At 30.3% G+C, this 25801-nt stretch overlaps 1 protein-coding gene across 1 annotated transcript; it reads right to left on the bottom strand.

Annotated features, from left to right (window-relative positions):
• Window positions 1–1533: 1533 nt before the first annotated feature.
• LOC145749963 (multiple epidermal growth factor-like domains protein 8) lies at window positions 1534–24232 on the bottom strand. Its single transcript, XM_082565860.1, has 44 exons — window positions 23929–24232; window positions 23065–23283; window positions 22539–22640; window positions 22286–22387; window positions 21831–22122; window positions 20681–21651; window positions 20447–20547; window positions 20131–20291; window positions 19811–19940; window positions 19387–19492; window positions 18889–18963; window positions 18329–18522; window positions 17807–17956; window positions 17427–17649; window positions 16862–16940; window positions 16404–16506; window positions 15911–16067; window positions 15518–15636; window positions 14923–15157; window positions 13825–14011; window positions 13232–13349; window positions 12878–13023; window positions 12157–12362; window positions 11824–11996; window positions 11455–11579; window positions 11110–11377; window positions 10849–10977; window positions 10511–10620; window positions 10135–10230; window positions 7941–8095; window positions 7710–7855; window positions 7104–7519; window positions 6737–6953; window positions 6238–6364; window positions 5963–6065; window positions 5594–5800; window positions 5238–5456; window positions 4652–4857; window positions 4367–4490; window positions 3653–3898; window positions 3412–3569; window positions 2816–2992; window positions 2456–2614; window positions 1534–2296 (listed from the first exon to the last, which is right to left on the bottom strand). Exons 1-44 carry the CDS (start codon window positions 24072–24074, stop codon window positions 1825–1827), a joined length of 8355 nt encoding a protein of 2784 aa, XP_082421986.1. The 5' UTR covers window positions 24075–24232; the 3' UTR covers window positions 1534–1824.
• Window positions 24233–25801: the final 1569 nt, after the last annotated feature.

Below are 25801 nucleotides of genomic sequence, written 5' to 3' on the forward strand. Positions count from 1 at the left end.
GCTACACTACAACGACTGGACTGTCAGCGTTATTTGGCGTGTGCATACTTTTGTTGATGCTCTACCCAGTTTTTCGAATTTTTGGGTGTAACCGAATCGATGATGCAATTGAAGGCCCGGTAAAAAAGATGATTATTCGCGTCAGTCTTAGCACACTTGCCTACGAACTACTTGACATTATTCGACTGGTTATTTTTGCACGGTTCCACAGTGAACTTGGATTTTTTTTTTGGTCCGGGCCATTTTTGGTTTTCAAGGTGTTTGGAATGATTGCCATCAACTTTTCCTTTGTCGATTATAAAAAAAGAATGTTCCCTTCAAAATGCTGGTAATCTGAAAATATTTTTATCTTATTTGTCTTATAATATTGGTTATGTCGGTTAACTTATGTTCTTGCAAATATCCTATCTTCAGCAGGATAAAGTTTAAAATTAATCGCACAATTTTTAGAATAAGCAGCAAGTATAAATTTTGTACAAATTTAAAAATAAAACTTATTTTAAACAGGTGCTATTTTGTAAATACCGTTTTAATGCTGAGAAAAAATAGTTTTTATGATATTGTTTAAGATTATTTTTTAAAAATATGCTGTGTTGCTTTGTAGCGTTTAAACCATAACCACACTAATATATATTTTTTCTTGTTTATTAATGTGTATAAAATTTAAGTAAAAAACAATGTTGTTGGTGTGTCAATAAAATAATTTTTAAACAGTAAAAAAAATGTATTACTTATTTTGAACTAAGTTTGCTCTAAAATAACATGGCAAAAGTTGCCCTAAAATAACATAGCGTTTACCCTCAATTCTGTTAGACTATGCTTCTACACACAAAGGCTTTATGGCAAAGCAAAAAATTCTAGAATTTAGATTTAAAAAATCTGTTGGTACAAATATCTTAAGGTCTTGTTCTAAAGGTATGTAAGCAGAAATGACTATTTACATTTAGAGATGACCCCTGCGTACTAAAATTTTAAACTGTACCAGGAGTTTCTATCTAAAGTTTTAACAACAGACTAATTTTCCATAAAATGCTGCAGTTTTTAAATAAAAATCGACTAAATAAGTCTTTTTGCCAGAACAAAAATACAGGAAGACAAAAAGTAACAAAATGGTGAAACTCAAAAATTAACGATTAGTACATTTCTATAAAAAAATAATTTCAATTCAGTAAAAAAATACAGTTTAAGCCTGTTAAAAGAAGTAAAAAAAAAATAAAAACTTCTAATCTATATATTATCAAGTCCAACGTTATTTAAAATGTACTCTATTTTTAACAAGTTTTTCTATAGCTGTTAAGATAAAGCATGGCAAGAAAATACAAGCAATGACGTCATAATTAAAGTACTTTAGTGCGACCTTATTCAAAACCACTTTAAAGAAATAGCAGTCGTTCATCACAGATAGAAAACGAATATAAACTCATGGTTGGCAACATTATGTAGGTAGTAAAGTTATATCGATCAAGTCAGACCACGTGATTTTTGTTCGCGTACAGGTCACGTGACAAAATTGCGAATGAAAATAGGTAAAACGTGACACAATGATGGAAGGCAAAGCATAATAATAATAATTACAAAAATACTGCAAGCCGCGTGACGTCACTTATAGTGACGTAACAACAATAAGTTCAGACGGAGACACGGTATGATAGTGACGTCATGGCCAGTAGGATTTACGCTATGATAGTGACGTCATATAACTAGAAACTAGAAAAAACTTTCAGCACTCGACAAATTTGCACTTACCAAACGATATAAAAATATGGAAGCACCAGATATGATAAAAAAAACAGGATGACGTCATTAATGCTGACGTCATGGACGTTAAAAGCGCTTAGCAAACGGGATTTTGTATTTGACCTTGCTCGAGTTATGATCGAGGGTTTGGTGAGGTAGATTCAGGGTTTTCGAGTTCAGCAAAGTCGAACCCAAACAAACGCTAGTGGGAGTACGCGAGTCTCCGCTAGGGAGCGCCAAAACAACAGTCGCGACCCCCGCGCCTACGTCACATAGAGGCTCGTACGTGATTGGTCCGAATTTGAACGGGCATCGACGCATTTTTCTGCGCGCTCGTTTCTCGTATCGGGGACTTCCCGATTTTGACCGGACGAACGAGGTCTCCTGTGATTGGTTGGATTCGGGCGTCAAACGACTCTTACCCGTGACGTCATCACGCACTATGGTTACGTACTGAGTGGTTGCGTTAAGTAGAGGAATGCGGTGTTCCGCCACCAAGGGTCGCTGCTGTTTGTCGCTCGTGACGTCATCAGAATTGTCTTCAAGGTTGCCAGAATATCTTGTAATTTAAATACAAGTCAGAGTTAAAATAAAGAAACGACGAAAGAATACATTACAAAACAGCGGAAGGTTTTAATTTTTTAAGGAATTTATTTAAAAAACAGAAAAAAAACAATTACTTTGTTAGGGCCTTCACTTAGAGATGTATAAAACTTACCTTCTGGCGTCTTCTGGCGTAGCATAATTTCCTTTCGTAGTTCCTGGCTTCGTGACGACATCGTTACTTCCGCGTAACGTCGATGACGTAACAAACGGGGTGTAGTCTTGCGAAACGCTCTCCTCGCTGGCCGAAGGTTTGACAGAAGTTAGAAAAACCCTGTTTATTAAAACAATAATTGTTTTGTACGATTGGACCCGAAATAGTAAAAGTTCTGCTATAACCTTACTTAGAACCGCCACCACCTGCCAGCGGTGGGGATTAAACCCCAAACTTTAAGTCATTAAGTCATTAGTCATTAAGAAAAAAAATGTTAAAATTGTAAATGTTTTTAGTTGTTTTTGTTAAATGGAGTCTTACCTTCGAGCGAGGGGCATCGACGACTGCGCGTCATCAGTAGCCACCTTGTGGTAGCCTTTAGTGTTCTTGGACACAATGTAGTCACCTTTGTTGTTCTGCCGCATCTTTTTACGATTATTTTTATTCGAAGGTTGGTTTGGAGGATCGAAATACACGCAGATACAAGCAAAAGGTCGACTAAAAAATATATATTAAATAAGGCGAAAAAATAACTTCTTATTTCTATAAATTTATAAATTTAACCGACAGGATGGTGAAGTGGTAGTAAACACTTGGATTTATTACATAAGGTCTTGGGTTCGATTCCCACTGCTCTTATGCTGTAGCGCCCTTAAGTAAGGCACTATAAACGATAAGAAATCCTGCCGAGCCAGCACTTAATCAGCAACATTTAATTATCGGGCAATAATATTTAATAATATTCCAAACTGCAAAGGCAACTCGAGACTCGGTTGGGGTAACTAATGTTACTCTATGTTTAGGTCGTGAAGTTAACCTCCACACATCGGGGAAAATAAATGAACAAAAACAAAGGATGATAGAAAATGGGTAAGAGTACCCCATTTTCTAGTTTTGCTTGCATTTTAATTAATTACCTAGCCATATTTTGTAGTTGTATGTGGTGAGCTATCCTTGCTTGCTGTGTGTCTACCGTTTGTTTAATTTTCCACACCAATATACAGAGAGAAAGAAATAGGAAAAAACAAGAGAAAAATACCGAGAAAAAAACAAAGAGATCGATCTGCGTTTGATCCTAAAATAAAAAAAAATACAATTTTATTATTTTTAGTCAATTTATAATTTATTTTATTACAAATTACAAAAAAAAAAATTTACCTGGCGAAATAACAATCTTCCGCGAGCGTTTTGAGCGCCACCAAGCGCACGTTTTTCACGTCCCGCATCCACCACTGGAGGAGGCTCGTGAGCCAACAAGATGACGTAAAACTTAGCCTGCTCGAGGTTGTAACCGTCGTGTGGACAGGTCACGACTAAACGGTCACGCACGCCAATGGCACGCAGTGATTCTGTTGGTTTCATTTCAATGTAAGTGTTGAAATCGCTGACCTGAACTTCTCGTAACTAAAAATTAGATAAAATTGGAAAAATTAGAAGGTTTTTATCCGATTCTAAAATATACTGAGGCCCAGAGTTCCATACTAAATTCTTTTTTTTTTGTTTATATCTTTATTCTCGATGTGGAAAGGTCGAATGCCCGACTCATAGAGTAACATCAGTTACTCTGACCCAGTCTCGATTTGCCTATGACAGTTTGGGATATTATGGATTAGAATTGCCCGATAGTTATGCTTCTGATTAAGTATTGACTCAGCAAGAGTTTAAACCGTTTATAGCGCCTTACTCAAGGGCGCTACAACATGAAATTACTGGGGATTCAACACAGGTCCTCATGTAGTGTAGGAAGTGTTCTTACCACTACACCACACTGACATTTTTTTCAATATCATAGCAACCTAAAGTAAAGCTTCTTGTTTAAGCATATTAAAAAAAAAGGAAAAAAACAGAAGCTAAAATGAAAAATTGACTCACCTTTCTATGAGTCTGTGCCCAAACAATACGAGCTAAACTCAGTTCATCATTAAGCGTGCCCTCGAGGTAAGTTAAGTTCGAGGTTGCTGTGACAACCGAGTGGAAACCAGTGTCCGGGTCAACTCTGAAGATCAAAATTTAAATTCAATTTGACATTGTCCAAGTTGGTGATAAAAATTACCACAATTAAAAAACTTGATTTTTTGAGCATTTAAAAACCTTAAAAGTGTCTACCTTAAAAAGTACTTACCCTTAAAAAGTACCTTCCTAAGAAAAAGTACTTACTTTATTGTAAAAGTGTCTTCCAGATCCGATAAAAACACGTCGACCTCTCCTTCTGTCACATCCACAATTAGCCGGATGTCAACATTCGTGAATTGGGGGTGAAGGGCAAAAAAGGTTGTGCGCCCTACTTCTAAAGGGGGAATTCCAAGTCTGTCGGGTGCCACACATGAAGTGGAATCAAAACAAAGTTCCTCACCCATTCCAATCTAAATAAAAAAAAGATTTTAAAATTTCAATTAAAGAACAAATTTTAATTTAGAATCTAATTCTATGCTTAACCAAAAAAGTTGTTGGACAGTTTCATAATTAAATAACCCACCAATTGGTTTAGGCTCAACAGGGGCTCGTGCCATTTATAGGGGCTACTCAAAAATGCTATGACATAAAACAGTAAAAGTTTAACTAAAGACCCTTTGAAGTGAAAGCCTAGTGTTTAAACCACTACACTTAGAAGGTGGTGGGTTTGTGGTAAGAACACTTAGTACAGGTTTGCTATGTTTGTTGAGTATTGATATTTTATTTAAATAAGGTTTTTGACCCAAGAAAATATTTAAAAATAATTTTTAAATTTTTTTGGAAATCTGACCTCCTTATAACACTGTCCTCCTTTTGCAGGGTTACCAGCATAATTGTCTTCACATTTATCGCACTGTTTTTTCCAACATTCTAGCAAGGCCGGTGAGTTATGACACTTGCTCTCAGCGGACGAGGCAGTGTGGTTGTTGCAGTGACACATGGCACCGTTGTCGCGGTTGCATAATGTGCCGTGGCCGTTGCAATCACATTCACGACATACACCATTCAACTAAATGACAATAAAGTTTAAAATAATAATTAAAATCAAGATTCCGTTAAAAAATAAAAGAAATAATTTATTTTTTTTTAGAAAAATTTAATTTAAATTTAAAACAAAAATTTTTTTACTAAAACAACAATATTTACCATAAAGTAACCATCTATACATTCTTCGCATAAATTTCCTTGGCTGTGGCCAGTACAATTCACACAACAGACATTACTACTGCTCTGGGGCCCACTGACCTCTGACCCAGCTGTGCATGACCCTGTAAAGGGGCGTTGGGGGCTAAGAAGGGAAACCTGATTTTGCTGTCTGGTCACACATTTTTGCGAGCGACCATTGCAAATTGTCTAAGCAAAAAAAAATTTAAAAAAATTTTATTTTAAAAATTTTATTTTTTAAGTAAAGTATACAAAACTATATTTTTTATGATTAAAACACATTGTAGTAAAAAATAGTTTAAAAAGAAATAATTTTTTTAAAATGCCTTCACCAGGATTTGAACCACCTACCTCACAGGGAACACAACTTTCATGCTTAGTTGGATCACCAACAAAACCAACTTTGCAAAACTCACAACTTGAACCTTTAGTGTTGTTTAAACAAAGAGTGCAACTAAAAAATTAAAACAAAAACTTATTAAACAGAAATAATAAATATTATAAACTTCATTGAATTCATTTTTATTTTATTTATTTTGCATTAATTAATATTATTAAAATTTACTATACAAAATTAATTAACAAAAAAATAAAATAAAATATAAGTCGTTTTTATATATACTTACTTATTTAGATTGTCCTGAGTACATGCGCTAAACCCATTACACTGGCATACAAGTTGGCAATATTCACCGACAAATCCAAACTTACACTTGCAAGTATCTGGTGCTATACATTCACCATTCACACAACCTTTAAATTAAACAAAGTATTAGTAAATACTTATACCTATTATCTTGATTTTTTAAAATTTGATTGAAAAAAAAATGTTTTTTTAAAATGCCGTTTGTGTTGTGCGAGTATACATTAGTTGTTATCATAGTACAGCAATTAAAACCCAACCACAAGGGGAGCTATTGACTGGTATATATTATAACAAAGACATACACAGTATATTGCAAGAATACAGTTTACATAAAATTAAAAAAAAAAATTAAAAAAATTATACTTGACAAATATGATAGCCTGACTCAAAAATTCAATGTTAAAGTCTTATAAATTTTTTTAATTATTTGAAGTTCAAATTAAAGTAAAAAAAATATTCCGAAAAGACTAAACTATTACCTGGGTTACAGAAAGGTTCACAAAATCCAAACTCATATTTTCGTTTGTATCCTTTTTGACAATTGCAGTCAAAACCCACATCTTTATCCGAACACAACTCGAAGTGAGGAGGGGTTGTGACACAAGTGTGATGACCTGTTTCACACTCATTCTCGAGTGGGCATGACACATAGTGCCACGACATTTTTTGTGTGACATGAGTCGCAGACAAGGGCCCCTTAAAATATATATAAAATTGGTATGAAAATATGAAAAAAAAAATAAAATTCAAAAACTTTGAACAAAAGCCAAAAACAGAAACCAAAATCTTGAAGCGAAAAAAAAAAAAATTCAAACAAAAACGTTAACAAAATTAAAGTAAACCCACCTGAAATCCCCCTTTCATGCAAACCCCACCAACTCCACCCCCTAATCCCCACCCACATTCACTCTTCTGAATACAATCCAAACAATAATTGGTCGAACCACATTCAAATTTATCACACTTCTTTTTACATGCTCCTCCTAAGCAAAACAACTCGGAGGCCACGGGGTCAACACACAGGTTAAAGGTCGATGACCACAAGCAAAGATCAGATGCCACACAACTGGAACAGGTTGTTTGAAGGTCACATCTCGCTGGACACTTGACCTCCTTATTTGAAATAGGAATCGGATTAAAAGGGTGTGACAGGGACTTTTTAACCACACACCCCCATTCTTTACTCAAGGGGTTAAGCGCCCATGTGCAGTTGGGTTGGGTCAGGCATTCTTCGCAAATTGATGACCAACATTCATCGCAACCTATTTAAACAAACTCTATTTTAATATTTTAAATTTAGATTGGCCAAAATCTATTTAATTCAAAACGATTTTTGCTTAAATTACTTAACTAACATACCCATTTAAATATTGGTTTAATAAAAAATTTAAATAACTGTGAAACGTTGCAACATTATTATTAATTTTGTACAAAAACTTAAAAATTTTATACCTAATTCAGATTGCACAGCATTAGATTGGTTACAGATATGGTTAACTGGAAAACAACCACCATCAGCAGCATTTAAACCAAATGAACACCATTTACAATAATCATCTTGGTAAGGTGGTGTGTACGCAACACAAGATAAACAATTTCTTAAAAAAAATTTTTTTTTAAATCCAAAAATTTAAAAATGTTTAAAAACTTTAAAAAAATTTCTTAATTTTACAAAACTCTTACTTAAATTTATCACAAGAAATATTCTGATCAGCTAAACACGGGTCTGTTAATTCAGTTTTCTGGTTTGGATTGTTTAGTTTAATATCACAAATTAAAGAATCGTTTAAAAAGTTTTCCTTGCTAGGAAGGCACAAAACTTCTTCTTTATCGAGATCCTTGAAAAAAAAAACCAAAAATATTAAAAATGATATATTTTAAGAAAATATAAATAAAGAATATTTTCATAGTATTTAGTAGTATGTCATTTATAAATTAAATTATACATATATTTTAATACCTTATAGATAACAATGCACAACATGAGCTAAAACAACAATAAAAAACTTAAGGTATTGATATTACACATTAAAAAAAGACAAATCTTATACCTTTACTTATTAAAAAAATAAAACTGCAGCGCCCTATTTCTTTTTTAACAATTATCAAAACACTAAATACTCATAAACAAAACATGACACTTATTTACTTAATAACTAATATACAATTATAAAAAAATAAATCTTCTCTATTTAACAGCCAATGCTGGAACAAATTAAATCTTATTTAGTTACATTAGGCTTTTGCAATACATTGCAAAATGGAGAAGTTAGTTTTGGGATTAATTTTTTTAGGGACTAACTTACTAAATGGGCAACAGCGGTATACATATGAGGGTGTAGAATATTATTTTAATGTCGACAGTAGTTACACTTTTCAGGCTGCAAAAACAGAATGCACAGAATTATTAAATGCAACTTTGGCAACCCCTAAAACTTCGGAAATTCAACATTTTTTGAATCAAACAATGTATTCAATTGAAGGTAAAGCATTTATAATTTAACTAGCTAAAGACAATTTTCTTTAATTCGGTCTTTTGATTTAGGTTATGCTTATTCCAAATTCTGGATTGGGCTAACAAGAACAAACCCAGCTAACAAAGATTCTTCGTTTGAATGGGAAGATGGGACAACTTTGTTAAGCAACCAATCTAACTGGGATAGAGATAATGGGGCTCATGAGCCTAATAATGGGGGTGGTGGAAATGAAAATTGTGTTAGCCTTAAAGTTGGACTTCAAAATGGAATGATGTAGATTGTTTTAACAGAAGGGAAGGAGAAGTTGTAAAAGGGATTATTTGCCAACGGAGTATATCAAGTAGGTATCTTTTTTAATTTTGCTAGCAGTAAAACTTTAGTAAAAATTTAGTGGCCAAAAAAATATGATTTTTTTTTCAAATAAATTTTTTTTTTTAAACAAAAAATTAAAATATTAAACAAATTACTTCAGCTACAACAGCAACTACTACTACTATAAAAACAACTGCAGGTGCTCTAACAGATAAAGAACCAATACCAACAGTGTCTACCCCAAAAAACCTGACAACAACAAACTTAACAACAACAACAAAAACCTACAGTTAAACAACAACAAGAAAAGGTCAAAAACAGAAATATAATTTTTGTTCTAAATATTTTTTTGATATTAATACTAAATAATCGGTAAAAATAGTAAATAAATCTGCTTTTAATATATCAAAAGACCTTTTAACTTAATATTTAGAACAATTCATTAATAATTGGTTTCGTAATTATTGGATTGTTTCTATTTATTTCTATTGTTGGAAATCTCTATCAATATTACAGATATACTGTACAGAACAATATAACAACCAGAACCAGCACACGTATGTAAAAAGCTATTGTACTTTATAGTTTACTTATGTTAAGTTACATACTATATTTAAGTTACATACCGCATTTGTATATTCTTTTAATAAAAAAATACACTTTTTTTAGGTAGGCCATCAAATTTACCTAACCGTGTAGACAATAAGGAAGGTATTTACGAAAACAAAAGATTTTGAAACATGTTCTCAAGTAAACTTATAAAGCAAAAACTTATATATTTATATAAATATACGTTTGGGTAACATTGCCTTATTACTAAATATGCTAAATTTTGTGCAAAGTCATAGTTTTTTTTTTGAATTTAAAACAATTTCTTTAAATAAACTACCAAAGATACTTGTGTACCATAGTAGTTAAAACCTAATAAATAATAGATCTATAAATTATAAAAACCTGGGTTTAATACTAACTGAACTTAACTTTCTGTAAAAAAACTTAAAATTGTGAAATTTAATTATGAATCATGTAAAAGATCAAGTTTTTAGCCTCAATATTTTAATGAAAATTTTGGTATATAATAAACTTACTGCATTAGATGAAGAACAAATAATACAACCAGCCTTTAAATCTTTACATTCTTGTTTGTTATTTGTAGTAAAGCAAATCGAATTCAAGTTTAAGACCTTGAAATATAAAATACAGGATTAATATTTATTGTGATATATTTTTTAAACTGTTTATTTTGTTTACATAAGACCTTATTAGGACTTATTTTTAAATTGAAATTTTTTAATTTTTTTAATTTTTATTTATCTGTAATATTTTTTTAAAAATTAACCAAGAAAATTATTGTAATAAAGATTATATTACCCTTTTTGAATATAAATCAACAGTTTAAAATCATTTTATTAAAATAAATTGTTACAAATTTTGTCATTAAAAAAACAAAGTGTGATAATTTACCTTTAATTTGTTGCTGAGTAGTCCATTGGAACTACCACCATACACATATAACATATTGTCAACATTAACACTGGATCCTCCTATACCTAAGTTTGGCGCATATAATTTTTCTATAATTTAAACAAAAAAAAAATTAAAAATAGAATAAATTTGAAAAAAGGATAATAAATTTAGGTAACATCAAAAAAAATTGTTTTTATTTTTTATTTAAATTAAATAGTAAAATTTAAAATTTTTAATTTAAGAGTAAAAATAGAAAATTATAATAAAATAAAACAAAAATGTATAAATATTAAAAGTACCATTTAATTTAAAATTTGATAATAATCACAAATTACCTTTTAAATGTGACAAATCTTGGTTTAAATTAGTCCAAATGTTGCAACCAAATCGAAACAAATACAAATCATTTGTAAACTTATTTTTTTCTGTTCTTCCCCCAAAAATAATAAATCCTCTCACGTTGTCTAAAAAATAAATAATCAAACGTGTTTTTAAACCTAAAATCCAACTTTGAATTTCAAAATTCAAAACTATAATTTTAAATTATAAAAATGCTTTAAACAATTCTGTTTTGTCTAATTTATTGTTGCATATACCTTTAACATTTAAAACTGCTGTGTGGAAGTATCTTAATGTTGGGGCTTTCCCTTTCGGCTCCCTAATTTGGGTCCATCTTTGTTTGAGAGGGTTATAGACATCGATTTGACCCACCACACTGTCGGGGGAACCTTGTTGCCCCCCGTTAACATAAATGAGGCGGGTAAGTGGGTCATAAATAGAAGTGTGTCCAAAGGCACCCCTAAATCTTGACCCACTAACCTCTATTTCACTCCATTGTTGATTTGTGATGTCATAATCAAAAACCTGCAAATGATTAAAATTTCATTTAGTAAAAATGTTTTTTTAGTCAGCTATTTATAAAAATAAAAAAAGGAGCAAACCTTATAATTGATGTTATATTGGCTTGTGAGTCCTCCAATAATTATAATATTTGAGTGGTTAAATAGCGTCATCGTGTGGCCAGCTAAACCTGGGATATTTGTTGAGTAAGGTAGAAGAATCCAACCTGTGTGAAAATACCAAAGATTAAACAAAGTTTAAATATAAATTAATGATATGAGTATTTTTTTTCCACACACTACAGATTATATATGTATCAGTATGCAGTTTAAGTATTACACTACCAATTCCATTACAACTTAAAAACAAGTGATAAATTATGGATCGAGGTTTTTTTAAATTTGATTTTATTTTTTTTGTAAAAAAACACAAATAAATAAATATACAAAAAAACATAAAGATATTTTTACCTTTATTTGTATGAAATGTCCACAATTGATTTAATATTAAACCATCACTTGCAATTCCTCCGAAAACAAACATTTTATTTGTTTTATTTTCAAATACAGCGGCATGGAAATAGCGACCACTAGGTGACAATGTTGAGTTTATTTTCGAACACGTTTGATTCATCAAGTTGCAACTAAAAACAAAAGGATTTTAAAAAAATATATGTTGATAAAAAAAAAAATAATTTAGATTAAATAACTTAAAAACATTCAACCAAAAAGAGTTGGTATTTTCAAATAAACTAATATAGCCATTATTAAAACATTAATCTGGTTATAAAAACACCATTATACCTGTTTAATTCACTAGTCAGACCATCCACAGCCATTCCACCAAAAATCAACAATTTATCACCATTATAAACCATGGATTGACCAAATGTTGGTAATGGTAAATTACCATGGTTAATTACTGGTTGCCAAAAATATGGTATATTAAGGTGGTTCGTTGAGATGCTACAATCTTTACCAATGTAACCGGTGTTACATATACATATTCCCTAAAGAATGATATAAAATTAATTTTTCCGATAATTAAATCATTTTCTTACATAATTAACATAATCAATACCGCCAGCATAGTGTAGTGGTAAGAATACTTGCTATACCACATGAGGTCGTGGTTTCAATTCCCACTGCTCTCATGCTGTAGCGCCCTTGAGTTAGGCGCTATAAACGGTATTAACTCCTGCTGAGCCAGCACTTAATCAGCAGCATAATTACAGGGCAATTATAATCAATAATATGCAAAACTGCTAAAAGGCAACTCGAGACTGGGTCAAAGTTACTAATTTTATTTTATGTTTAAGTCGCGCATTCGACCTTTCCACATCAAGGATAAAGAAATATACAAAAAAAGAGATTTTTTTTTCTCGACTATTTATTTTTAAATTAAATTTTTTTTTAGTTTAAAAAATAGGTGCTTTTCAAATATTAATTCTACATAAAATATATACATTCTTAATATAAATCATTAAACTTATAGTTAATTTATAATTTAAATTTATTACATTACCTTTTCACAAACCCCTTGTTCACTACAGTTAAATGGACAAATTTGTTCATAACAACAACCTGGTATATTGCAATCACATATCTCATACAATGTATTAAAGTGACCTATATTGTTGTAATCATTTTCATACATTACTGTCATATAACCTAAAAAAAAAAGTTTTTTAAGAAAAAATTATGTTAGTATTTAAAAAAAAACATTTCATGGGAATTTTAAACTAAAAATAATGATATTTTTTTGAGAATTTAAATTTAAATTTTTTGTCTTTAAATATTTTTGTATTACACTTAATTAAACCCTAAATATTATTCTTTAAAAAAATTGCAAAAGATAGTTAGTTATCACATAGCTTACCTGAGAATGCAAATAAATTAATTTCTTCGTTTAAAGTATCCCCACATAGAGAAGCAATTAGTTCAGAAGTTGTTGAATTATCAGGACTATATATTCCATCATATATATTTAACTTATCCTGCAAAATAAAATTTTAAAAAATTGTATTTTTGAAATGTTATATTAGAGAGTTTTAAAACTTTTTAAGTGATGTATATAGCACGTTAGTATGGTTGACACTAAATCACAAAATGCCTTTAGAACATCTAAAAATGTCTGCGGTACTTACAATTTATTTTTTTTTAAATATTGAAAATATGAACACCAAAAACCAGGTTACCAAATTTTTTCGTGTGACATAGAAAGTACTAAGTAGCGTAATGAATGTAAACAACTAGTACTTTCTACGTCATCACAAACAAAAGTTCACTTTTTCTTTTTTTTAATTAAATTAATTTTTTTTTAAAGTTGTATAACTTGAAAGGAGAGTAAAATTATTTAAAGTTAAAACCATTTTTGTGTTCAGTGACACCAACTTCAATTTTTAAGTAAATAATATCGCCAATATAGGACTTTAAGTTAAAAAATTAAACAAAAAAAATTGCCAAACTTACCAAACATGAGACATAAAAATCAGACAAAATGGTTATTTTTATGGCCAGATGGTCTTCTGGTGTTTTAATAAACCATGCACAATAAGCACCAGATTTTTTTGCTGTGTTATTTAAACCAAAAGCACCATTCATCGATGACATCATTAAACTACGACCATTACAGTTATGAAAACAGACACCATTATTTCTACAAAACAAAATATAAGTTTGAAAAAAAATATAACGCTGTCCTAAAACTAAAAACAAATAAAAAGTAATCACATTTATTTTAGAAGTTTTGTAAATTAAACAAACTTGAAAACTGCAAGCCCTACAAACTGCATTTTGAGCATTTGACCTTCCCACATCGAGGATAAAGATATATACAAATCTTTGCAATATGGTCGCCAATAATAATTGCCTGCAATAGTTTACCCTTACACTCTAAATAGCATATTTTATTTCGAAGGCCTATAAATTGAACATACATATACATTAGGGATGGGCCAATCGAATCCGAGTTCGAGTACTCGGCCCGAGTATTAAGCATATTTTAATACTCGTGCTCATCGAGCATTTTTTAGTACTCGGACGCCGAGTAATAATTTGTCATTTAAGATCGTATACGATTTACTAAACATAAAAAAACAAGAGGTTTGCTTTTTTCTAATAATTTATAATCTACTCTCAATTATATCACGTTATTTAAGCAACAATTGCGCAACTAATACACTTTTTACTACACTTTTTTTACTAAATTTTACGCATAATAAATTTGAGACTTTTACATTTTCGTTTAGACTTAAAATGATATTGCTATCAGCGGTAAGTAGTTTTGCCAACGTTAAACACTTTATAATCCATAAATACGTGTTTTTTGGCAAATTTTGCAGTTTTAAAATTATGCGGGAAAGATTCTCGTGAACAGTTATATACGTTTAAATGACGTCATAACCGAGTACTCGGACTCGGCCGAGTATCGCGACAAAATACTCGGGCTCGTCGAATCCGAGTAATTTGGATTTCAGCCCATCCCTAATATACATGTATATATGTCATCCACTGAGATGCATTAAAAATGGGTTTAAAATTTCATTTTTATTAGGGTTGTAAATTTACCTTGGGTTACCATAGTAACCTTCATTACATTTCTCGCAATTGCGACCCTCAGTGTTGTTCAAACACAAACAATCACCAGTGGCTTCGTGGCATGTGCCATGAGTCATATCTCCGTGACCGTGGCACTGACAAGGTTGGCAACCGAGTTGTGACACATCAGCTGTGCCATAAAAACCAGGTTGGCACGTGTCACAGTGGTCACCAGTCGTGTTGTGATAACATTTGTCACAAATTCCTGTTTAAAAAAATAAATAAAAAATTATGGTGAATTAATAGAAAATAACTTTTAAAGAGCTAAAATAGGCTTAGAATTATTGTAAATGGGATAAAATTAATATAATTAAAAAAGTATGTTTAGATATTAAAATCAATTTTCAAAAACTGATCTGCAAAATTTTAACTTAAAATACCCAAAAATAAATTAAGTTGTTTTGTTATCTTTAAAAAATAGTTTAGAAATAGAACCAAATTTAAAAAAAACTGATCTGCCAAAAATATTACCCCGATTAACTACTTCACATTAAAAAAAAATTTATATTTATATATAAATTTCAAACCATTAAAAAAAACTTTAAAAAAATGAGTTGTTACTTACCTACTCCAGTATTACAGGTACTGTGAAAGTTACAAAGACAATCCACACCACAATCTTCTTTATTCTCTTCATTTGAGGTCCAACCAAGATCACAAATACAATTATAATCAGGGTAACCACTTTAACACAAACAAATATTTTAAATTGGGTAAATACTTTAAGCCAAAAAAATCGAATATAAAAACTTAAAACTTTGATAAAATAATAGTAAACACTTTAAAAAAAACAAACCAATAAAAAGTACCTACCCTTAATAATTTTTATAAAATAAAAAAAAATTTAAGCATTTTTGTAATAATTTTCGGTACAACCATTACAACCATTAATACAACCATTAATTTTAACATATTACACTTGTAACCAAAGAAAAATGAGCCAAATCCATCATTTTACCTGCATTTTCCATTGCCACAACTTTTAAGACAAGTTTGATTACAAACGAATCCGTCACCAAAAAATCCAGGATTACAATTGCAAGTATAACTGGGTTCCAAGTCAATACAAGATGCATTTTTATCACAATTATGAAGAACATTACCAACTGGCCATTCTACATAACAATATAGTTTAAAATTTATCGGTTTGCTTACTATGTACTATGTATTATTTTATATAAAAGTATATTTTATATAAAAGTATATAAAATAATTTGTTTAGTTGTTTAAGCTTCTTAATTTTTAATCTTTTAAGTTACCTTAAAGCTGTTAGCATTTAAATAATGATAGCAAGTATTGACTAACTAATGGTTACAGATAATTAGTTTATAACTAAATTTTAAATCAATCAAACCATATTACAAAAATATAACACATTGGGTATAATTGTTAACCAACAAAAAAACACATTAAATTTTGACACTATATAATTGCTATGCTTAACATCTTACCTTTAACACATTCATTAACAGCAGGACAAGTTAGATAGAACCATTGATTGTTTAAAATTGATTTGTTATATGGCCCCCCGAAATCTCCATTAGTACATGTACCCTAGTTGTAAATACACAAAGAAGAATTAAAATGTGTATAGGTTTGTATTAATTAATAATACTAGTTGCGCAAAACGTTATTGCTTTAAAATTACTCATCTTTAATGGTGTACCACAATCATTAATTTTAGTTTTTTTAATTTTAAGTGCATAAAAATTGAGCATATATTGTCCATTGTGTATTATTTATATGAAAATGAAAAGAACAAAAAACAGATTGTTTATTGAAAAAATATGATTCACATTCAATAACTAAAATTTTTTAAGTTCAAGCTACTTATTATTATAATACTATACAAAATTATATTGTTAGTTTAATCTAAAAGAAGGATCAAGAAATTGAAATAATTACTTACATCTAAAACTTCATCTGAACTTTCCCAACCACAGTGAAAATAATTTAAACATTCACGGCAATTTTTTATCAGTGAACATCTAGGTTCAAATATTAAATTAGTATCAGATATATATATTTGGTAAAAAAAATAAAATAAAACGGGTTATATATTTTTTATTAAAATTAAAATACTTTGTTTTTAAGTTCAACTGTTTAAAAATCCTCTTTTTTATATAAAGACATACACCAAAACATTTTCAAATAGTGGTATAACTGAAAACTATTTTAGGTCAAATTAAAGTATATGGACAATTTTATTCCTAATTAACATTATATTCCCAAAAATGTGAATAAAATAAAGTTTATTAAAAATAATAGTTAATTGTGTATACTTACCCTACTGATTTATTTTAAGTTTTTTTAAAAATGGGCAGAACTCACAACCAATAAATGACTGTGATAATTTACCGGTGCACAAAAAATGGCATTTTTTTATTTTAAAAACCTATGAATGGGAGATACATAATCGTGTATATGTCGACTAAGCTTCATTATGTCTAGATTTAAAAATAAATTTAACTTACTCATTACACTGGTTGACATCCTCAAGCCAGTACAAACATTCACCTCCTGGTGGATTTGAGGATAAATGATAGACATCACTATAGCACCTTCCGGTGGTGGCACACCACAAACATGAACCTCGCACAACCCCTGTTTTATTTCGACCACTTAAACACTCACCACACGAGGTCAGGGTGTGGCAAGGAGCAGGGCATGATGAGATGTCAGAAATTAAATAAGAAGCTTAAAAATAAAATTAAATTTAGTTTTTAATATTTTTATAAATAATAAAAAAATCAAATTTTAGATTAAAAAAATTTGTAAATAAAAAATAATAAGTAAACCTTAAGAGTAAATTTAATTTTTTTTTACCCAGATTTAAATAATTTTTAAACCTTACCAAATTTATTGTTGTTTTTGTTTCTAACACAGTGGCCATCAATATTCCAAACACAATCTCCAGTATTACTTAAACATGAAGAACATGTTACAAAATCCAAACAACTACTGCAGGAGATAGGATCTAACACAACACCAAAAAACTCCAGACCTATTTCAATAAAAAAAAATTATTCAATAATTAGGAATAAATATATGTGAGCTATATGATTGTTAATAGTGATTTGTTGTATAAAGTATTTTAAAATTTGTTTTCGCTGAATGAGGTCCACGGTTTGATCCCCACTGCTCAGATGCTGTAGTGCCCTTGAGCAATGCGTTTTAATCAACATGAGCTCCTGCTAAGCCAATACTCAATCAGCAGCTTAAATGTCAAACAATTATAATTTATAAAATCTCAAAACTGCCAAAGGCAACTCGAAACTGAGTCGGGTAACTGATGTTACTCTATGTTTAGGTCATGAAGTTAACCTTCCCAAGATGAGGATAAATAAATCTCAAATAACATATTTATTTTAATTACTTGAACTTGGTCCACAGTTTATTTTCCCAGACAAAATGTCAGCCCTATTTTCACACTGCTTCAAACCCGAGCACCAAGCACAAGAAAAATCTGTCAGACACTTCATGCAATCAATATAACTCTGACATAGGTTTGGTTCAGAGTGAAATGGTTCCAAAAACTCAGAAGTTATTGTATTCTTGGTATTCTTATACCTAAAATTTTCATAATAAAAAATGATTATAACATATGTAGTGTTAATAATAATGTTAAAGATAAAGAGGTCATGAAGATTTAGGGTTAATTTTTAAAAAGTTTAAAAATGCTGGAATATTTTTGCAAATTAAAAATATGACAGATTAAATAAATAAAAATAAAATTTGCAATTTCATAATCCTTTTCAAAAAACTTTAAAATATTTTTTTAATTTTGTTGTGTGCAATATTTTAGAAAAGTTTGAATTATTTTTAGGGTTTAAACAATTATTTAAACTTATTTAACTTTAAACATAAAACACACTTTTATATTTATATTTTATTAATCATGCCATAAGAATATTAAAAATACTAAAAAGTGCTCACCATTGCAATAGAAAGCCTCCTGGGTTGTAGTTAGAGGAGTCTCCAGTATGGGTAAATGTAAAATTGAAAAAATATCTACAAAATTCAAAAAAATACTGTTTTAAGTACAACAGATATGGTAATCTAGTTAAATACCTAAAATATGGCAAAATTAAATTGATAAGACTTTTTGACCAATTTTTTTTGATAAAACTTGACAATATGATAAGGTTAGTTTATAACCTAACTATGAAACATTATTCGGGACCCTGAATCTTAAGATGCCCTCAGTGGCTTAGGTATGCTTGATAAATAGTTTGCAGATAATAACTTAGCTTGGCAGGAGTCCATACCACTTTTGTATTTTACTCAAACGCACAAGTGCAAAAATCATTTAGGATCAAACCCAAGATATTATGTTATAAAACAAAGTGTTCTACCCAGTACACCAAGCATCTATTTCTTATTTTAAACAATATTTTTATTTAATACTCTTTTTTTTTTATTTAATACTCTTACTTTTGTGATTTAATTAAAGTTATGTTAGTTTGATATGTATCAGCTTGAATTGTTGTTATTTGTTGGGAATCTTCATTTTCATAATCTAAACTTATTCTACCTTCACCTACAATAAAAATAAACTGTAAGTGCCTAAAAGTAAAGTATCAAAATGATAATTATTATTTTTACATAGTTTTACTTAAATCAGTGCAAAAAAATATTTAACCTGTTTTTTTTTAATGCCAAAAGTTACCAAAAAACACACAAAATAAAAAAAAATAATTATTAAGTTTGCCAAAAAATTAGGGGTTAAAGTAAATGTGCATAGACAGATACCGATTTTTTTTAACCAAAATAGCACAAAATATTTTTTATGCCTATTTTAATATTGAAAAACAGACCAAACCTATTGGAAAATTAACAACATTGACTATCAACTTACCTTCCAAAGTGCTTAAACTGATGTTAGAGTCAATATAAGATGTTGTGTAAAGAAAACCCTTAACTTGAACAACAAATAAACCAGATGCTACATCTATATCTTGCAGCAAAAACTTCTTTAAAAAGTAAATCTGAAACAAATGTAGCATTAATCATTTAAAATGTATATATACTTTAAAACAAACAGTGTATACATAAAAATGATAAAAGGAGTAAATATTCATTGACACAGAACTTTAACAAATAGTTAATTATTTTCTCTAAATTTTTTTAAGAATTTTTTCTAAAATATTTTTAATTTTTTTGACAAAAATCTTGTACCTTGTCGGGCGAAGTGAATAACGGGTCGTTGTGGTATTGTGCTGCAACTAATCCTGGGGGCAAGTTATCCGTTACACATCCCTCCACCTGAGTGACCACAGTACCTTTATCTTTACCCCACCATGCTGTCCCACTAGGAGGATATCCCCGATCACACAGACCTTAAAAAAATTAATTTTTAAAGTAAAAAAATGTTAAAATTAAATTTTTACCAAAACTTATTTTTATTTGAATTTAAAAAATTGTTAATAAAAAAATACAAAAAATATGTTGTTTGTACTAAAAATTGAATAAAAAAGGATTGCAGGCTTCTTACTTGATGTAGGTATATTGGTAACTGAATAACATTTACTATCTTGAACACACCAACCACATTTTTCCTTCGTCCATTCTCCTATGGTTGTATTGTAAGTGTAACTAAAAATAAAAAAAAATTAAACAAGATATTTAACTATTTAAACATTGAATAGGTAAATAAAATAAATTTTTTAATTCAATAAATGAAAAAAAAATTTAAAAATTAGGAAAAAAATTTCGTTAATTTTCTTACGTGCTAAAGCTTGCACAAGACACACATGATTTTATAGTCCCACAAAGACCCTTACAAGTTGGTTTTTGGATAGTTGTAAGGGTTTTCTTTTCGCACTTATCAGCGGGCATACATGCAACATCACACCACACACATCTTTGATCAAGTAAACAAAAATTTATTTCTGTGTAAATTGTGCACAAGTTTGTTAAGTTCTTCATGGCATATTCTGGCACTTTATATGACCAGACGTCTGACAGTACTTTTCCGTCGAAGCCGCCGTGAATTATAATAGAGTTTTGTCCGACTGTGGCAGAAACATGTCCGAAGCGTCCGCCAGGACTGTCAGAAGGTAAATCGACCTGTGTCCAGGAATGGCACCGCAAATGATATAAATGCAACTTGTTACTATAGCACGCCTCTAACTCATTGTGAATGTGAATATTGCCCCCGTAAATGACCATATAGTCGCCAATTATATTGGCTGTGTGAAAAGCCATAGGGTTTGGTGGTTTTAGGAGATTTAATTCCTGCCAGTGGTTGAGTTCGACGTTATACAGGATTATTTTATTTGATCGTAACGCGTCTGTGTCTGGAATAGTAAATCCACTAAAAATAACTAAATTGTTGGAAAATCTGTCATACACCATGCTGTGGCCTGCTAGTTTTACAGCGGAGGCACTTACTCCAGCGGGATCTGGAGTTACAAGCTCCCACTTCTTTTTGTTCCAACTAAAACGACTCATTTCCGACGAAAAGAAAAATCCATTTTCGCTTGAAATTCTTCCCCCAAAAACATACAAAAATTGGTCACCATTCATACCAACAATAGCAGATGCATGTTGAGTCACCGGTTTAAAAGCATTTGGTTGCTGCGTCCAAGAATTATTGAAAACATTATAAAGCCATAGTTCATTACTAAAAGTCGAATTGCCCAGATTGCCACCAAGTATGAGGAAGTAATCTTTATTATTATGATAAAGGTGATTCATCTGTTGAGTAAAAAAATAGTTCAGAATTTGAATAAAATTATATATATATAATGTTTGAAAAAAAAAATTAACCTAGTTTTAGTTTTGTAAAGACACAATAATTTCGCAAATTTTACCGAAACCTTTTATAAAAAAATCTTACATTTATGCAAAAAAATGAAGCTGTCCAATTTTCTTACCGTGTGTTGCATTCTAGGACTGGGAGTATTTCCAGTTAAATCATAAACTGTATTCCAAACATTTTCCCTAAAATCATACTTTAACAATGAGTTGTACAACTGGTTAAGATCATAACCACCAAAAATCCATAAATTGGAGTTTAAATATACTGCAGAATGGCCTGATAGTGCAGTTAATGTTCGATAATTCGTGTCGTTGACAATAAATGTCCAACTGTTGGCATATTCTTGATTAGTAACAGATGTTTGGCAGCTCTTGCCTATATAATTGCTATTGCACATACATCGATTTCTGTTAGAGTATACACAAAAGATTAGGTATCAGAATTTTGCCTTAAACTCTTACTTATTAAATCTATATTTATTATATAATTTACAGTGTAGTCTAATTTTTTAACTGTCATAAAAAAATTGTATATTTATTTATGAAAAATTTATTTGATAAACCATGTTACCTATGTTTATTGCATAAACCATTATTGCAATTGTTAGAGAAGTTGTTATCACAAGAACGAACACTACAGTCTTCTCCAGTCCAAGAACCCAAACATTCACATCTTAAAAAAAAATAAAAATAATTTAAAAAATATATTTTACGTAGGTGTACTGTTGTCATAATAAAACTTATATTTTACATGTAAGATTAGTTTATTGTAGTGATTTCGCGAAATTTCGTAAACACAAAAAATTTTACAAGTAAGACCAAACCTGTTGTAAATACATCGACCATTACTGGAGCCGCTACAATTATTAGGACAACTTGTTATTTGAAATGTTGCTTCAAATCCTCTTTTTTCATAATTACTATCGCTAATTAAACAAAGGAATGATTAAAAACTGTTGCTTAAACACTTAAAATATGCAAATCCAAAACATTTATAGGCTATACTTAATAGACCATAGCTTTTTTTATATATATATTTATCCTCAATGTGGAAAGGTCAATTTCATGACCTTAAGTTGCCTTTGGCAGTTTGGGATATAATAGAATAGAATTGGCCAATAATTTTAAGCTGCTGATTAAGGTTTGGCTCAGCAGAAGTTCATATTGTTTATAACGCCTCACTCATTGGCATTACAGCATGAGAGCAGTGGAGATCGAACCCACAATCTTATGTTCAAATTTGTTTTGATAATTTAAACATCTATCTTTTATAACAAAACACTTTTTTAAAATTTATTACATAGTGTTTACTTTAAAAATACTTCGTCTTCACATTTATTTTTAAATTACCTATACAAAGATATAAGCATTGACCCAGAATACGCAAACAAGCGGTGAGATTTCGTTGTTGAATAATCTCCACTTAAAACAGCAAGAACTTTATCCTTAGTTGAATTCCCATCATTCACAACAACATTATCAAAAATACACTCTGTCTCTTTGGTTGTAAACTGTAGCATTATAACAGGAAGAGTTTGAGGTTCTGGGCTGACAATCAACCATTCGCACCTATAAAGTCACAGATAAATTTTTTAATTATATCATTTTAGTATTACAGTATATTTATATCAAACTTAGGTTAAGATGCGAAAAGACTGACTTATAAACTCAATTATAGGAATATATCCCTTAAATTTCTGGCCCAGACTTAAGTTGCCTTTACCATTTTTTTAAACTAAAAAGCTGATGATATTGCCTATTAAGGTACTTGCAGACGGTTTTTGATATATATAGTCAGAAAACGGCAGAATGCACGACCTGTACATAGAGTAACATTAGTTACTCCGACCCATTCTCAAGTTGCTTTTAGCAGTTTGGGATATTACAGATTATAATTGCCCAATATTTATGCTGCTGATTAGGTACTGAATCAGCAAAAGTTTATACAATTCATGGTGCTTTACTCAAGGGCACTACAGCATGAGAGCAATGGAGATTGAACCCACAATCTCATGGTGGTGTAACAAGAGTTCTTGCCACCACACCACGTTGCCGGTTCCTACCACTACACCACACTGCCGATGTAGTTATTGACTCACTAACGAATGACAAATAAAATTTAGTTTTAAGGTCTTTAAACAAACGAATGTTTAAGAGTCAAAATTTTTTTGAAACATTGCCAAAAGCACATGCTTTAAAATTTTTGGAATATACCTTTGATTCGATTGATAATTATGTTTTCCATCTGAAATTGTTCCATGTGTCGCATTCTGAATTAATAATCTACCATGGGAACAAGATTGAGAAAAAGCTTGCTGATAATATCCAAATATAAGTAAAACAAATATCCATGGAAACATGATCGCTTAAAGTTTTGATTTTCTTTTAAAATTCCAATAAGACATCATCTGATCGTAAAGCAGTAAAGCTTCTCATTTATCTGTTTATTTAAGAAGGTGTCATTTTTCTATATTACGTTAACTAGTAAATTTATTTTTAATTATTTAAGGCTGCTTTTAAAACTTGCCTGTAAAAAAAATTTATTAAAATTAAAAAATTCAGCTAAGCTTTTTAAAACAAATCTATTTAATTAGCAAACAGACACTTCGGACCATCGACTAATTAGCAAACAGACACTTCGGACCATCGACTAATTAGCAAACAGACACTTCGGACCATCGTTAAAGTATAGCCAACTAACTGCCTTAAAAATAAAGTATATTGCTAGGCAAAAAGTAAAACATCCAACTTGCTCATACTTTACCGTATTTTTAAATCTAATAATTAACTTTGTTTGATAGCGTTGTTTACGTTTTTTATTAGGGCCTATAGCTATTTCGGCCTAGTTTATTCGGCCCGCTAAACACAGTTGTGTCGTAGCGGGAAGAAGCGCACTGATGGCCCAACACGCTTTTCGAGTTAAATGTCTGTTACCATATTTCAGTTTTAGTTTTCATTAATTTGTCTGTTTTTCGTGTTAAATATTTTTTTCTGTAAAAAAGATTTAATTATTAAAACTTGAACACCTGTTACAAAGCAATAGAAACTTGAAATTTTCCATTAAACCTGGCGCGTTGAAAGTGTTACGTCATAATTGATGCGCTTTTCTGAGAAGTGCCTTTTCCAAAAAATTCCTTTAACACAAGGTCCCAGTTGTTGCATAATAAAGCGCGTTGTAAAAGCACGCGTTGGTTGTTAAGTTGTAAACATTATGAATTGTTTTGAAGATTTAATTCTTATTCAAAAAAACTTTATTTAATTTTAATTAGAAGCTGCTCTTGTAAGACATCTTGTAATCATGAATTTTTGGAATTAAATCAGGTAACTTATTATTAATTTATTTTGATGGATATAAATTAACCGGCAGCGTGGTGTAGTGGTAAGAACACTTGCTACACCACACATGAGGTCGTGCGTTCAATCCCCACTGATCTCATGCTGTAGCGCCCTTGAGTAAGGCGCTATAAACGGTATGACTCCTGCTGAGCCAGCACTTAATCAGCAGTATAATTACCTGGCAATTATAATCTATATAATATTCCAAACTGCTACAGGCAACTCGAGACTGGGTCAGAGTAACTGATGTTACTCTATGTTTAAGTCGCACATTCGACCTTCCTACATCGAGGATAAAAATATATACAAAAAAAAAAAAAAAAAATATATATATATAAACAAAAGTGAGCACCAAACCGTTAACCCGTTAATTGTTGATTAACGAAGTTAAGTTTTGGGTAAAAATATAACTTTTAAGTTAACTTTAAAAATTATTATCAGACCTGTTAACTTTTGTTAAATTGTGCTTCTTTTTGTATCAGTTCGTTATCACTATTTTAAAAATACATGTTTATAAATGTTAAGTATGGTTGCCTTTTTACCGTATCAGATTATCAAATGTAATATGACGCGTTCATTTTAAACCAAAGTCACAAGACATTAGTTTAAATTGTTGGGCTCCCCACAGATAATTGCACATTTGCTTTTATATCTTATAAATAAATATCTTACTAATTGTGGTGCGTAATAATTTTGTAAATTAAATTTAAACCAGGCACTACAAACAAAAATTTTTGGAGAAATATCGTCA

Source organism: Corella eumyota, chromosome 4 (assembly GCF_963082875.1).
Source record: "Corella eumyota chromosome 4, kaCorEumy4.1, whole genome shotgun sequence".
NCBI lineage: Eukaryota > Metazoa > Chordata > Ascidiacea > Phlebobranchia > Corellidae > Corella > Corella eumyota.

Bases quoted from the DNA above. Each gene is read 5' to 3' on its own strand.
- LOC145749963 (XM_082565860.1), bottom strand. From the start codon at position 24,074: ATGTTTCCATGGATATTTGTTTTACTTATATTTGGATATTATCAGCAA. The intron at 21,652-21,830 runs GTAAGAAAATTG...TTTACTCAACAG, and splicing joins GTCCTAGAATGCAACACACG to ATGAATCACCTTTATCATAA. The intron at 6,066-6,237 runs GTAAGTATATAT...TTAATTTTTTAG, and splicing joins ACTCAGGACAATCTAAATAA to TTGCACTCTTTGTTTAAACA.